Raw genomic sequence first — 16,181 nt, 5'->3', positions numbered from 1 at the left:
AGTAGGTCTTGGGTGGGGCCTGAGATTCTGCATTTCTAACAAGCTCCCAGAGGATGCTGATGCTGCTGGTCCACAGACCACACTTTGGCAAGGTGGTAGATGGCATTTTCCAGATTCTTCCTTTAGTAGTTAATCAAAAAATTTTCAGTTTTCCTTTTATATGTCTAAATCATCATTCATATTTTAATTTCATCTTTCATCTTCTTGTTTTTATATTTTAGCAAGACAGTGATAATGCTAATATGTCACCACAATCTCCAGTATCATCTGAGGTACAAGTTCTGTTTTTAAATGTGTTTACATAGGTTTCTTTGTCTCTTCTCTCTAACCTCATCTTTCTTTTTTTTAAGTGTAATTTATTCACCCATATTTAAAAATCCATAGTACGTTAATTTATACAAACCTAGCCTATAAAAAATTCTAAGAACACCATATTTTTGAACAAATATTCATAATCAATATCACTTAAATTAGTTATTGAAAAATGCCTATAGATCACAGAAAATAATTCACTTTATACATTTTTTATGTTTTATAATTCATCCATATTTTGAAATCAATGATAAGAACAGCTTTCAGATTTTAAATTTGAAAAAAGTACTTCAGCATTGTGCAATGGCCTTTGGTTTTTCTCATAACCAGTTAGGTCTGAAAGCAATGCAAGAAAAACTTCCTTTTTCCACGAGAAACATCCCTGTAGTGGGTTGTTCCTATCGACAGGAGGGTACACCTTTCCTAGCATCTTAGACCTAAGGAGGAGCATGGGGAGAAGGGGTAGATGAAAGTTAGAGTTTCTGAGATCTCAACCAAATACTTCGGTGGTTTGAATGATTAACTCTTCTAATTTAGTTAAACCTGTTGCTTCACAATAAGAGATAAATTAAAAAAATTCTAAACAGTATCTCTTCTACCTCAGATTACTTTAGTATTCTAAAAGTGTATTGGCATTAGTAAATAGATGATTATGTGTTCATTTGGTGAATTCAGAACTTTGTCTAAACGTTTGGATGATCCAAATTCACCATATAACTTTGGTTAATTAGCCAGTATTTCATCTTATATAGGTGGTGTTAATTTTTTTAAAAGCCAGGATTCTTTGTCTATTGTTTTGGGTGAGTTGCATTATAAAACTGTTAAATGGACGTGGACATTAATTTTATAAATATGTTTCTAAATTATTTATATGGCAGGAAAATGGTTTGCATTCTTTTAGAAAATAATTTAAATTAGGATATCCTAAAATTAGTCTTTGTCACATGCTTTTGTAAATCCTTTTTTTACTTTCAGTTATAACAAATGTAAGTGCTGCCTTATTTAACTAGGTACTTTATGATTTTATGATCTGTGCTCATGGGGAGAGTATCAGTGCCAGTTTTCTCAAATAAATTATATTGCTTTTATAATACATTTTTCCTTACATTTGGATAAGTGAAAATTTTGTCTGGAAATTCATAACACTTTAACCGAAGTAATCAAGACACACTGAGGCTTGTAGAGGGATAGGGTGGTGAGCATGTATTTTAGTAGCTCAACTGACTTTCAACTTGAATTGCTTATCATATGTTAATCAGAAAATTAAGAGAGTCAACAGAATTCTGATTGTTTTAGTTTCATCTGTGAAAGGAAAATGATAAAAACAATTAGTATAGTGCTTTACTATTAACAAAGTGCTTGCCTATACATTTAAACCTAAGAGCAGTCCCATGAGCTGGGTAGTATCCTCATCATTTTACAGCTGCAGAGACTGATAACTTTTCCTAAAGACTCCAGTCGATAAATGGTAGAGAAGTGACTGAAGCCCAAACTCTGGCTACTTCAGTTGTTGTACAGATTAAATAAGATGCTGCTAAAATTACATTATCTTTCCATCTTGTAATTTACAAAGTGTTTTCTTTTAGTTATCTCACTTAATCTTTACAACATCCCATTTTAAAGGTGAAGGAACAGTTACAGAGAAATTAAATGTTTTGCTCAAGGCTTAGCCTAAACTTTCTGACTCTAAGTTCAGATTTTTAAAATATACCACGGTTCTTTCCAAAGCACACTACTGTGTGAAAGCACTTTGAAACAATGTGCATTCAGATAGAAGAAATAATACTTTATTATCTATCACTCTGCAGCCCCTATTAGTATGAATGTGTATATTTGCCTCAGATTATCCACTAAGGGTCAAGTCCATAGTAGGTACTGAGTAAGTTTTACTAATTTCACTTATCTTTTCATTGAAGCTTTTTTTCATTTTGGGAGAGACTTTAATCTGGTTCTTCATTCAAAAAATATCTATTTTATATGCTTCAATAATTTTCATTTTCCTTATACTATGAGGGAGAAGTCAATTAGCAAATATTTATAGACCTTTTAAAAGTGAAATATATCAATTTGAATTGAAATGCAGTTTACCTTTCTCTACTACACTAATCATGGAAAAAAATACTCCTCAAAATTGGAATGGATATGAATAACTACCTTGATTATTTTGAAAGAAAAGAGGTTTTATTTGTTTTTTGTTTTTAGGAGTATGATAGAACTGATGCTTTTTCACATGGTCCCTTTGGCTTGAAGCCTAGATCAGGTAAATATATATTCTGCAAATAAAATTTATTGGCTATATATGAAACGAGTTTCTCAGCTTAAATGGGATTGATTCCATAGTTTTAAGTACACATAGATTCTTTCCCCTCTCCTAAAAGTAATTTTCTCTTAACCTTATTTGTCTTTCCAATTCCCATTCCCCATTTCTTTCTTCCTCTTTACTTTCAAGCTCCTGAAACCTCAGCTTTTTGCCTTAGATATACTGCAGTCTTATTTCTACTCTACTGTGACTGCTATTAGAATGACCACTCTGCCAGCAGACCAAACACTGTTTGAAATTATAGCACTCCATTATATTGTGGTTTTAAAAAGGGATCTTTTCGCATTTGGCAAGCCCAAAAGAAAATGGATCCATGTTACTTGGCAAGGTATTGAATTATAGTTTTTATTCGTGAATAACTGTATTGACCTTCAAGAATAATTTCCTTTTTCTTTAAAGATAATAAAGGCTGATTTGTGTTCAGTAATAATTCTTAACCTGGATCATAAGTTTCTAATAATATATGTTTAAGTAAGAACATGTATAGGTGGTGGAAATTGTTACACTTGTCTTCCCTGTTACTTTCAATTATGCAAATAAGCAGATTTCAGTTATATTCTGTAAAAAATATTTAGAATTTATTAGTAATAATAGTGTTTTATGTCATTTTGTTCTGGTTCTTTTTATCATGTCTCTTTCCCCACCGATGGTTGATCCTTCCTGTTAGCTTTGTAATAAGCTAGGAAATTTCTGTTTTATAGCTTTTAGCCGCTCATCTCGTCAGGAATATGGGGCAGCAGATCCAGGTTTTACAATGAGAAGAAAGATGGAACATCTACGGGAAGAACGAGAGCAAATACGACAACTTCGCAATGTAAGTCATATTGACCTTTCAGGTCTCCTTTATAGAAATGGGTTTAACGTGGAAAATTAACAAGGTATATTTTATTTTCAGTACTCTTTAAAATTTTAGATTACATAATGATTAGTTGTATAAATATATAACATATGTGTTTAGATAGAATATCTGTGATTTATACCCGTTTTTTTTGTAGAATCTCGAATCCAGGTTAAAAGTAATTTTGCCTGATGACATTGGAGCTGCACTGATGGATGGGGTTGTTCTTTGCCATTTAGCCAATCACATAAGGCCACGCTCTGTAGCTAGTATTCATGTGCCATCACCAGCAGTGGTAAGTTTTGTCTGCAATTTGTTAGTTCTCTAAAGGAAGATAGAGCTTCTTGAAACAATCTTTAAATAATATACTTCAATAAATTTAATTTTCAGTTTTTATTAATTTTGTATAAATATACCTGAAAATATACCTTTTTTTCTTACTTTACAGCCTAAACTTAGCATGGCAAAATGTCGAAGAAATGTAGAAAATTTTCTTGATGCTTGTAAAAAGCTGGGTGTCTCACAGGTAATTATTTTTCTAACAAAATGATCATTTAATTATTAATCTATTGCATGCAAACTGGATTCTTCTTCACAGTAGGAATGAGTAATGCTTTCTGAACATGAAAATGAATACCTTCCCTTGGTACCTTCTACTGAGTCCCAGCTTCAACTGTAACAGCTATCTAATGAATGATTTTAAGCTGCTTTTAAAGTAACTGTAGAAATAGTTTCAGTTTTTCCATTGAGGGTGATGTTGGCTGTGGCTTTGTCATATATGGCCTTTATTATGTTGAGGAAAGTTCCCTCTGTGCCTACTTTCTGCAGGGTTTTTATCATAAATGGGTGTTGAATTTTGTCGAAAGCTTTCTCTCCATCTATTGAGATGATCATATAGTTTTTCTCCTTCAATTTGTTAATAATGGTGTATCACGTTGATTGATTTGCGTATATTGAAGAATCCTCGCATTCCTGGGATAAACCCCACTTGATCATGGTGTATGATCCTTTTAATGTGCTGTTGCATTCAGTTTGCTAGTATTTTGTGGAGGATTTTTGCATCTATGTTCATCAGTGATATTGGCCTGTAGTTTTCTTTCTTTGTGACATCTTTGTCTGGTTTTGGTATCAGGGTGATGGTGGCCTCGTAGAATGAGTTTGGGAGTGTTCCTCCCTCTGCTCTGTTTTGGAAGAGTTTGAGAAGGATAGGTGTTAGCTCTTCTCTAAATGTTTGATAGAATTTGCCTGTGAAGCCATCTGGTCCTGGGCTTTTGTTTGTTGGAAGATTTTTTTTTTTTTTTTGTGGTACGCAGACCTCTCACTGTTGTGGCCTCTCCCGTTGCGGAGCACAGGCTCCGGACGCGCAGGCTCAGCGGCCATGGCTCACGGGCCTAGCCGCTCCACGGCACGTGGGATCTTCCCAGACCGGGGCACGAACCCGTGTCCCCTGCATCGGCAGGCAGACTCTCAACCACTGTGCCACCAGGGAAGCCCTGTTGGAAGATTTTTAATCACAGTTTCAATTTCAGTGCTTGTGATTGGTCTGTTCATATTTTCTATTTCTTCCTGGTTCAGTCTTGGCAGGTTGTGCATTTCTAAGAATTTGTCCATTTCTTCCAGGTTGTCCATTTTACTGACATATAGTTGCTTATAGTAATCTCTCATGATCCTTTGTATTTCTGCAGTGTCAGTTTTTACTTCCCCTTTTTCATTTCTAATTCTATTGATTTGCGTCTTCTCCCTTTTTTTCTTGATGAGTCTGGCTAATGGTTTATCAATTTTGTTTGTCTTCTCAAAGAATCAGCTTTTAGTTTTATTGATCTTTGGTATCGTTTCCTTCATTTCTTTTTCATTTATTTCTGATCTGATTTTTATGATTTTTTTCCTTCTGCTAACTTTGGGGTTTTTTGTTCTTATTTCCCTAGTTGCTTTAGGTGTAAGGTTAGTTTGTTTATTTGAGATATTTCTTGTTTCTTAAGGTAGGATTGTATTACCCTAAACTTCCCTCTTACAACTGCTTTTGCTGCATCCCATAGGTGTTGGGTGGTTGTGTTTCCATTGTCATTTGTTTCTAGGTGTTTTTTGAGTTCCTCTTTGATTTCTTCAGTGATCTCTTGGTTATTAAGTAGTGTATTGTTTAGCCTCCAAGTGTTTCTATTTTTTACAGATTTTTTCCTGTAATTGATATCTAGTCTCATAGCGTTGTGGTCAGAAAAGATACGTGACACGATTTCAATTTTCTTAAATTTACCAAGGCTTGATTTGTGACCCAAGATATGATCTGTCCTGGAGAATGTTCTATGAGCACTTGAAAAGAGTGTGTATTTTGTTGTTTTTGGATGGAATGTCCTATAAATATCAATTAAGTCCATCTTGTTTAATGTACCAAATAAAGCTTGTGTTTCCTTATTTATTTTCATTTTGGATGATCTGTCCATGGGTGAAAGTGGGGTGTTAAAGTCCCCTACTATGAATGTGTTACTGTCGATTTCCCCTTTTATGTCTGTTAGCATTTGCCTTATGTATTGAGGTGCTCCTATGTTGGGTGCATAAATATTTACAATTGTTATATCTTCTTCTTGGATCGATCCCTTGATCATTATGTAGTGTCCTTCTTTGTCTCTTATAATAGTCTTTGTTTTAAAGTCTATTTTGTCTGATATGAGAATTGCTACTCCAGCTTTCTCCTGATTTCTATTCGCATGGAATATCTTTTCCATACCCTCACTGTCCGTCTGTATGTGTCCCTAGGTCTGAAGTGGGTCTCTTGTAGACAACATATATACGGGTCTTGTTTTTGTATCCATTCAGCCAGTCTATGTCTTTTGGTGGGAGCATTTAGTCCATTTACATTTAAGGTAATTATCGATATGTATGTTCCTATTACCATTTTCTTAATTGTTTTGGGTTCGTTATTGTAAGTCTTTTCTTTCTTTCGTGTTTCCTGCCTAGAGAAGTTCCTCTAGCATTTGTTGTAAAGCTGGTTTGGTGGTGCTGAGTTCTCTTAGCTTTTGCTTGTCTGTAAAGGTTTTAATTTCTCCATCAAATCTGAATGAGATCCTTGCTGTGTAGAGTAATCTTGGTTCTAGATTTTCCTCCTTCATCACTTTAAATATGTCCTGCCACTCCCTTCTGGCTTGCAGAGTTTCTGCTGAAAGATCAGCTGTTAACCTTATGGGGATGCTCTTGTGTGTTATTTGTTGTTTTTCTGTTGCTGCTTTTAATATTTTTTCTTTGTATTTAATTTTTGATAGTTTGATTAATATGTGTCTTGGTGTGTTTCTCCTTGGATTTTTCCTGAATGGGACTCTCTGTGCTTCCTCGACTTGATTAACTATTTCTTTTCCCATATTAAGGAAGTTTTCAACTATAATCTCTTCAAAGATTTTCTCAGTCCCTTTCTTTTTCTCTTCTTCTTCTGGGACGCCTGTAATTCGAATGTTGGTGCCTATAATGTTATCCCAGAGGTCTCTGAGACTGTCCTCAATTCCTTTCATTCTTTTTTCTTTATTTTGCTCTGTAGTAGTTATTTCCACTGTTTTATCTTCCAGGTCACTTATCCATTCTTCTGCCTCAGTTATTCTGCTGTTGATCCCTTCTAGGGAATTTTTAATTTCATTTATTGTGTTTTTCATCACTGTTTGTTTGCTCTTTAGTTCTTCTAGGTCCTTGTTAAACGTTTCTTGTATTTTCTCCATTCTATTTCCAAGATTTTGGATCATCTTTACTATCATTATTCTGAATTCTTTTTCAGGTAGACTGCCTATTTCCTCTTCATTTGTTTGGTCTGTTGGGTTTTTATCTTGCTCCTTCATGTGCTGTGTGTTTTTCTGTCTTCTCGTTTTGCTTATCTTACTGTGTTTGGGGTCTCCTTTTTGCAGGCTGCAGGTTCATAGTTCCCGTTTTTTTTGGTGTCTGTCCCCAGTGGGTGAGGTTGTTTCAGTGGCTTGTGTAGGCTTCCTGGTGGAGGGGACTAGTGCCTCTGTTCTGGTGGATGAGGCTGGATCTTGTCTTTCTGGTGGGCAGGTCCATGTCTGGTGGTGTGTTTTGGGGTGTCTGTGGCCTTATTATGATTTTATGCAGCCTCTCTGCTAATGGGTGGGGTTGTGTTCCTGTCTTGCTAGTTGTTTGGCATAGGATGTCCAGCACTGTAGCTTGCTGGTTGTTGAGTGAAGCTGGGTGCTGGTGTTGAGATGGAGATCTCTGGGAGATTTTCGCCGTTTGATATTATGTGGAGCTGGGAGGTCTCTTGTAGACCAGTGTCCTGAACTTGGCTCTCCCACCTCAGGGGCACAGCCCTGATGCCTGGCTGGGGCACTAAGAGCCTGTCATCAACATGGCATGAAACTCCAGAACTCCACACTCCTGAGGCCCCTGTCTGGATGTGCCACCTCTCCCCTTCTGTGCAGGTCCAGTGAATTTTTATATGTGTTGATAAGTATGGATTGAAGTTATCTTTTTTTAGGCCTGGGATTGGTTACACACATTTTTTTTTTAAACATTATTATTGAGATATAATTAACATACCCTAAAATTCACCCATTTAAAGTGTATAATTCAATGATTTTTAGTATAGTCACAGAGTTGGGCAGCAGTCTAAGTGTAGAATATTTTTTTGTTTTTTGCATTTTTGAGTGTTTTATTTATATGAAACTGGATAAAATGTGTTTATTTCTCAGACAGAAAAGACATGTGGTGGTAGAAATGTACCTTTCAACTATTCATGGGTACACAGGTACACTGGGGAGATTGTAAAAGTGCAGATTGTGATTCAGTAGGTCTGGTGGGCCTGAGTTCTAGTTTTTTCACAAGCTCATTTTTTTGTTTAACATCTTTATTGGAGTATAATTGCTTTACAATGGTGTGTTAGTTTCTGCTTTATAACAAAACGAATCAGTTATACATATACGTATGTTCCCATATCTCTTCCCTCTTGTGTCTCCCTCCCTCCCACCCTTCCTATCCCACCCCTCTAGGTGGTCACAAAGCACCGAGCTGATCTCCCTGTGCTATGTGGCTGCTTCCCACTAGCTATCTATTTTACGCTTGGTAGTGTATATATGTCCATGCCACTCTCTCACTTTGTCACAGCTTACCCTTCCCCCTCCCCATGTCCTCAAGTCCATTCTCTAGTAGGTCTGTGTCTTTATTCCCGTCTTGCCTCTAGGTTCTTCATGACCATTTTTTTTAAGATACCATATATATGTGTTAGCATATGGTATTTGTTTTTCTCTTTCTGACTTTTCACTCTGTATAACAGTCTCTAGGTCCATCCACCCCACTACAAATAAACCAGTTTTGTTCCTTTTTATGGCTGAGTAATATTCCATTGTATATATGTGCCACATCTTCTTTATCCATTCATCCGATGATGGACACTTAGGTTGCTTCCATGTCCTGGCTATTGTAAATAGAGCTGCAATGAACATTTTGGTACATGACTCTTTTTGAATTTTGGTTTTCTCAGGGTATATGCCCAGTAGTGGGATTGCTGGGTCATATGGTAGTTCTATTTGTAGTTTTTTAAGGAACCTCCATACTGTTCTCCATAGTGGCTGTACCAATTCACATTCCCTAAGTGTAGAATATTTTTATCACCCCAGAAAGAAACCTCTTACCTGTTAACAGTCCCTCTCCTGTTCTATCTCTTTGAATTTTCCTATTTTGGACATCACATATTAATGACATCATATGTTATGGGGTCTTTTGTGTCTGGCTTCTTTCATTTAGCATAATACTCTCAAGGTTCATCCATGTTGTAGCATAAAGCAGTACAGACATACCCAGTTTTATTGCACTTCACTTCATTGTGCTTCACAGATACTGCATTTTTTACGAATTGAAGGTTTGTGGCAACCCTGCATTGTCAGATGATGATTAGAATTTTTTAGCAAGAAAGTATTTTATAATTAAGGTTTGTTTTAAGACAGTGTTATTGCACACTAATAGATTGCAGTATAATGTAAACATAACTTTTGTATTCACTAGGAAACAAAAGTTCATGTGACTTACTTTATTGTAATATTTGCTTTATTTTGGTGATCTAGAACTGGAGTCTCTATCTCTGAAATATGGCTCTACCTCATTTTTTAGGGCTCTATGTATATACCACAGTTTGTTTACCATTCATCAGTTGATGGATATTAGGGCTGTTTCCACTCATTGTTTATTATGAATAATGCTGCTATGCACATTCATGAACATGTTTTTGTTTGAAAATGTTTTAATTCTCTTAGTTAACTAGGTTATATGGTAGTTTATATGGTAGCTCTATGTTTACCTTTCTGAGGAACTGCTAAGTTATTTTCTGATTTACATTACCAGCAGCAACGTATGAGGGTTCTAATTTCTCTGAATCCTCACCAACAATTATTATTGTCTACCTTTTTTTTTTTTTTTTTTTGCGGTACACGGGCCTCTCACTGTTGTGGTCTCTCCCGTTGCGGAGCACAGGCTCTGGACGCGCAGGTTCAGCGGCCATGGCTCACGGCCCCAGCCGCTCCGCGGCATGTGGGATCTTCCCGGACCGGGGCACGAACCCGTGTCCCCTGCATTGGCAGGCGGACTCGCAACCACTGCGCCACCAGGGAAGCCCTTGTCTACCTTTTTGATTCTAGTCATACTAGTGGGTCTGAAGTGGTCTCATTGTGGGTTTTTTTTAAAAATATTTATTTATTTGGCTGCACCGGGTCTTAGTTGCGGCATGCAGGATCTAGTTCCCTGACCGGGGATCGAACCCGGGCCCCCTGTATTGGGAGCACGGAGTATTAACCACTGGACTACCAGGGAAGCCCCATTGTGGTTTTGATTAGCATTTCCTTAATGATTAATGATGTTGGGTATCTTTTTGTGTGCCTATTGACTATTTGTATATATTCTTTGGAGAAATGTCTTTTCAAATTCTGTGCTCATTTGTTAATTGAATTAGTCTCCTTTTTATTATTAACTTCTGTATATATTCCAGATACAGGTTCCTTATGAGAAATATGATTCTAGTTTTCTGAGAGTTCTTACCACAAATGGATGTTGAATTTTGTCAAGTGCTTTTTCTACATCTGCTGAGTTAACATATTTTTTCTTTCACAGCATTGTGAATTACATTGGTTGATTTTCAGATATTAACTCAAACCTGGACTGCTGGGATAAACCCCACTTGGTCATGATGGATTTTGTTGTTGTTATTTTTATATTGTTGGATTCAATTTGCTAAAATTTTGTTTAGCCCTTTTGCATCTATGTTAGTGGGGTTATTAGTCTTCTGTTTTCTTTCTTTTAATGGTTTTGCCTGGTTTTGGTGTCCAGTAATGCTGACCTCATTAACATGTTAGGAAGTATTCCCTGCTGTTCACTTTTCTTGAAGATTTGGGGTAGAATTGCTATTATTTCTTTATTAAATATTTAGTCAAATTCATTATTGAACCTTGAAGCCATCTAGGCAAGGGGTTTTCTTTGTGGGAAAGTATTTAATTACAATTCAATTTCTTTATTAGGTATAGGGCTATTCTGTTTTTCTGTTTGTTCTTGTATGAGCTTTGGTATACTGTATCTTTCAAAGAATTTGTCCATTTCATGTAGTTTGTCAAACTTATTGTTATAATGTTGTTTATAATGTCCCCCTTATTATCATTTTAGTATTTGTAGACTCTCGTGGTGTCACTTCTTTTATTCCTGATATTGGTAATTCTTGTATTTTCTCTCTTTTTTGTGATTAATCTAGCTAGGGATTTATGAATTTAAAAACATTTTCTCAGTGAACTAATGTTTGGTTTCATTGATTTTTTTTTTTTGCTATTATTTTCTGTTTTTTAATTTTATTGTTTTCCTCTCTCATCTTCATTATTTCCTTCTTTATGCTTACCATTGGTTTAATTTGCTTTTCTTTTTCTAGTTTCTAAGATGAGAGTTGAGGTCATTGATATGAAACCTGTTTTTCTTTTCTAATATATATTTTAGTGGTTTTTTGAATAAATAAGCAAAATATTAGGAGGGCAACAAATGTTGCAGTGAAAGTGGAGTGAGAAGATAGTTTTTGAGAACTCTTGATAAATGAGATATTATCAGTAGTATTTGGTGATTGACTTATGGGAGTAAGGAGGAAAGAGACTACTATGATTCCCAGGTTTATGTTGGGAGAGATTGAATAGTGTATTACTCACTGAGGTATAGAATACAGAGGAGAAGTTAATTTAGTAAGAAGTAGTTCTGTTGTGGACATATTGATTTTGATATGTCTGTTGGATATCCATTTGGCTGTATCAAGTTGACATTTGTATCTGGAGCTCAATAGAGAGATCTTGGCAGGAAATAAAGATTTGAAAGTTATCAGGATGGAAAATATAGTTGTTACTATTTGGGAATAAGGGCCCTGTCTTGCCAAGGCTTCCAATGTTTCTAGAACCACTGAATTAAAAAAAAAAAAAAAGTGGGCTTCCCTGGTGACGCAGTGGTTGAGAGTCCGCCTGCCGATGCAGGGGACACGGGTTCGTGTCCCGGTCTGGGAAGATCCCATATGCCGCGGAGTGGCTAGGCCCGTGAGCCATGGCCGCTGAGCCTGCGCGTCCGGAGCCTGTGCTCCGCAACGGGAGAGGCCACAACAGTGAGAGGCCCGCGCACTGCAAAAAAAAAAAAAAAAAAAAAAAAAAAAGTAATGTTTCTAGATTTTTAAAACACTGTGGTAGCTAACTAAAACAAATTATGGACCAGATGGGACCTGTAGATGGTCTGTTTGCCACCCAATGTATCCATTCTTATTTTCCTGAGATGAGCGAGTGTCCCACCTGAAGCAGTAGAATTCATTGTTTCTTCAAAAATGCTACCAAATTTATTTGTTGTGCACATGCATGCAGACCTTCAGTTAAAACCCTTGTAGTTTTGATGAGGCTTTGAGAATACCAAGGAGAGGATATAGTTTGAAAAGAGAAGAGGGTGAAGACAGAACCGTTGGAAACATTAAGATTGTTAGAAGAGGATCAGTGAAGGCTAATGAAACCTAATGCAAAGTTGTCTCTGAACCCTCTTTCTCATAGAGTTGTGAATATCAAATGACACACGTGATGACTTAGAAGAGAAGGCAGTTGTTATTTATTAAATTCTAGACTATTGGAACTAAGAAGCAACACATCACTAGAAGCTGGAGGGAAGTAACCTTAAGACAAAAAAAAAGTACTGAAGTGCTGTATACATCACAGACCATGGAACCTCAGAACTGATAGAAAGAACCAGAGTGGCTAGTTTTGTATAGGACTGAACAGTTTACAAAGTGGTTCCGTATATAGACTGCTGTGTTTGTTTCTCACATAGTTCCATTTTCAGGTTGAAAAAACAGAGTCTCAGGGAATTTTAGTACCTTTAGTACTTCATATGGCCCTTAGATCCCTTGGCTGGAAATGTAGTGCTCTTTCTGCTGTAGCACGAAAGCTTAGGGAACATTTAGCACCACTGCCTCACTTTAAAATATTTGCTTATTGTGTGTATCAGATCAACTTCAGGTCAAAATACAACCTGTAAAATAGAATTCCATACCATAAAAAAGTATTGAAACAGACATTTTAAAATTAGATTTTAATCTAATTAGAATTGTGTACTTTTAACTTGAAGTTTCATAAAAAGCATGTTTTAAACACCCAGTTCTGACTTTTTCAGGTTTTGCTACACTATTAAAAAGCAAATGTTCAGATATCATTTGTTTTTTTTTTTCAGGAAAGACTCTGTTTGCCTCATCATATTTTGGAAGAAAGAGGTCTTGTGAAAGTTGGTGTCACAGTTCAGGCTCTTCTTGAATTACCTACAACCAAGGCATCTCAGCTTTCTACGGCTTGATATAACATTTAAAAATCATAAGTGTCTAGTTTCATTTGAAGTGATTTCAAATATCTCAAATTTATGAATAAGGATGTCTAATCAAAAATAATTTTATTACATCAAGCCTTAGGTTTAAGAAATATTATGTTAAAACATTAAAATTCAATTTTGCATTGCCCAAACTTCTTTTGGGGGAAAACTGGATCAACTTAAGAGTTTTTGATAAATTCAAATTCTCTTTTTACTAAGTCAGCTGATAACCTTGATTATTTTTCAATAATCAGATTAATACTAAATTTAAAATGTGGTTTCAATTCAATAATCACATTAGGTTTAATTTTTTTTATCATAGCATACTGGTGAACATGTGGATAAGGTAATCATTTTTTACCAATTTAAAACAATTCTATATTTGAGTTATTTAATATGCTTGTAATTCTAGTTTATACATAATTTCTTCAATCTTTGGTCTTAGTTTTCTAGAAAAAAGTGAGTAGAAATTATAGAACTCTGGCTTTATATTAAATTCTTTTAGTATTATAGGTTGGTGCCAAAATATTTTCAGTTGTACTGTAGATTGTTTACATGTGAAGTGCCTGTGTAATTGATGACTCTTATATAGTCTTAAGCATTTTTGCAATTTCTTTTTATGTATTAATGGAATCAATGGAATTTTAAAATATTTTAGTAGATTTTGTAAGTTCAGTAATATGTGAGGATAAATGTGCCTCACATTGTGACATTTGTGTTTTTTTATTTAGTCCATTGCAGTTTTCGTAAATTGGTTATTTCATGTTGTCAGAAAAACAATGTTAATATGCTTAATTTATGCTATTTAATTTTGCAAAACTTAATCATCTTTTAAAATGTATTATTTGAAGAGTATTTTATTTCTGTATTGAAAATGTTACACAAAGCAGTAAGGTTTTTGCAAATTAGCAGTGTAATTAATTGTCAAGGACATTTTGATAAAACTGCCAAAGTTTGGATTTATATCTTGACTTTCAGGAACGTTATTACATCAGTGTGCTGCCTTTGGTTACATTCAGCTTCAGAGAGCAGCAATTGAGGAATAGGTTTTTATTAGAAAATATGTCCATTTGTGGAACCTGTAAATCTTAATTGATCCTCAACATGATGTTGAAATAAACACAAACCATTCTATAAATCTTTTCATAAGTATACTGTTACATAAAGTCCTTGTTTAATTTAGAGATGGATAAATTTGCATTGGTAGTAGTGCAGGAATTTTTCAAAACCATTACTGTGATGAATAACTCAGTTTGCTGTAGAAAAACCTTCGTATAATTATAATTACTTTTGTAGTAGTCAAGCAAGTATCATATCTTAAATATGTGATTATTTGCACTTGTTACCTCTTAATATGGATGCAACTTACTAAAAATGTTGGCCTGGGTATTTCAAAGGTATATATAAAAGGTAAAAACCATTGTGCCAAATGGTATAGTAAGGGTTGGTTTAGGAACAACTCTACTTTTTTGATCAATCGGCATGAAGCCATATAATTAAGTTTTGGCTTTAGGATACAGATGTGTTCTTTACATTCCCCAAGGGTCAAATTGAAGCTTTTAAAGAATTAAAGCTTCTTATGACTAAAAGGTTTAAAAATTAAATTATTAGTAATTTATTACTTTAAATATTTGAGCTAATTAGTTATTATTTTTCAGTTGGATCTTAAAAAACGGCATTGACATAATCAATTTCTCTAGTGAAAACTTGGGTAATAAAGGTAAGAAATGACAAATACCTTAGTTGTTAGTTTTTAATGTAAAAATTTGACAATGTTACAAATAAAGCGATCATTAAAAGCTACAGCAATCATTCATACTGCTTTCATAGTTATCGTGCTGTAGAATTCCTCTTGTTAATCAATCTAGATGTTAATTATTTTACAAGTATCTTCATGTTTCATATCATTGAAATATTAGTGAAATTATAGGCCATTTCCTTATTGCATTTCACTTACTTGTCAATTAGTTATTACCTTGAAGAGAAAATACACCAGAACCTTTGTAGCATTCTTTACTGCAAAGCAGAATTCCATTTAAGATGGGGCTATCTGAGGTCCATATCATGGCAGTTTATTTAATGCAGTGGCAAAAGGCAACATCACCTCTATGGCAGTTTCACAGCATAGTCCCCAAGCACACATTATACCAAGGCTCTGATGTATTTCTTTTAGTATTTTTGAGTAAGTGTAAAGTTATTCTAAATGGTCTTTATGGTTATTATATATTTACTTCATCAGTTATTGAATTAAGAATAATTATCATTATTTGAATTGGATTTGTGATTTGAAGAAGGTTAAATAATCAAACTAAAATATTTTATTAGGACCTAAAACATGCAGTAGATAGCTGCTTCTGCTAAATTTTATTCCTGTATCGCACAAGAAAGAGGTGATGTCAGATATGTTAGAATTGAAATAAGGAGTAAAAATACATTACCATTTGTTTCATAATTATCTTTACAGAATGCTAGTTTATTGACTTTTCTAACTGAATTTTTTGAAGAATTCAGAAATGTTTGTATTGGTCACAGATCTATTATGATTGATTTTCTGATGCATTTAAAAATAAATGGAACACTAAATGTATATTACTGATGCAAACTGTGGATAAAGTTGAACAAAAAAATTAAAGTCTGAGATTTCTTTTCTCCCTTTCTACCTCTTCTCTTAACATCACAGCATTCATTTTTTGTAGGTATTTGATAGCTTGTGTCTATGTTCTCTAGTATGGAAAAATAGACTTCAAGAGGATATTCAAAGTAAGTTGAGTCTAGATTTTCTTTACATCATGATATTTTTAGTAGACAATGTTTTCTTTAAAAAAACAATGATTTCCTCAGATATCTTCACAAAATGATGTCACCTTAAGATAGACTGGA

General features: G+C 34.7%; 1 protein-coding gene and 1 non-coding gene across 3 annotated transcripts in view; both read left to right on the top strand.

Moving 5' to 3' along the window:
- LRCH2 (leucine rich repeats and calponin homology domain containing 2) overlaps window positions 1-15,920 on the top strand; it is a 94,039-nt gene extending 78,119 nt beyond the window's left edge. Inside the window, exons 16-21 of one of the 2 annotated variants that reach the window (XM_029240542.1) lie at window positions 222-272; window positions 2,515-2,572; window positions 3,334-3,446; window positions 3,628-3,765; window positions 3,919-3,996; window positions 13,170-15,920. In XM_029240542.1, coding sequence (XP_029096375.1) covers window positions 222-272; window positions 2,515-2,572; window positions 3,334-3,446; window positions 3,628-3,765; window positions 3,919-3,996; window positions 13,170-13,289 — 558 coding nt within the window. In that variant the 3' untranslated portion in view covers window positions 13,290-15,920. The remainder of the gene's footprint in view (window positions 1-221; window positions 273-2,514; window positions 2,573-3,333; window positions 3,447-3,627; window positions 3,766-3,918; window positions 3,997-13,169) is intronic. The other variant, XM_029240543.1, reaches the window with a different exon arrangement.
- On the top strand, window positions 604-732 carry LOC114906661. Its single transcript, XR_003796478.1, has one exon. It is a non-coding gene; the product is annotated as a small nucleolar RNA SNORA35 (small nucleolar RNA).
- Window positions 15,921-16,181: the final 261 nt, after the last annotated feature.

The sequence above is a fragment of the Monodon monoceros genome, unplaced genomic scaffold, assembly GCF_005190385.1.
Source record: "Monodon monoceros isolate NGI ecotype Baffin Bay Population unplaced genomic scaffold, NGI_Narwhal_1 Super_Scaffold_22, whole genome shotgun sequence".
Lineage (NCBI taxonomy): Eukaryota > Metazoa > Chordata > Mammalia > Artiodactyla > Monodontidae > Monodon > Monodon monoceros.
This window is presented reverse-complemented; position numbering and strand designations above follow the sequence as displayed.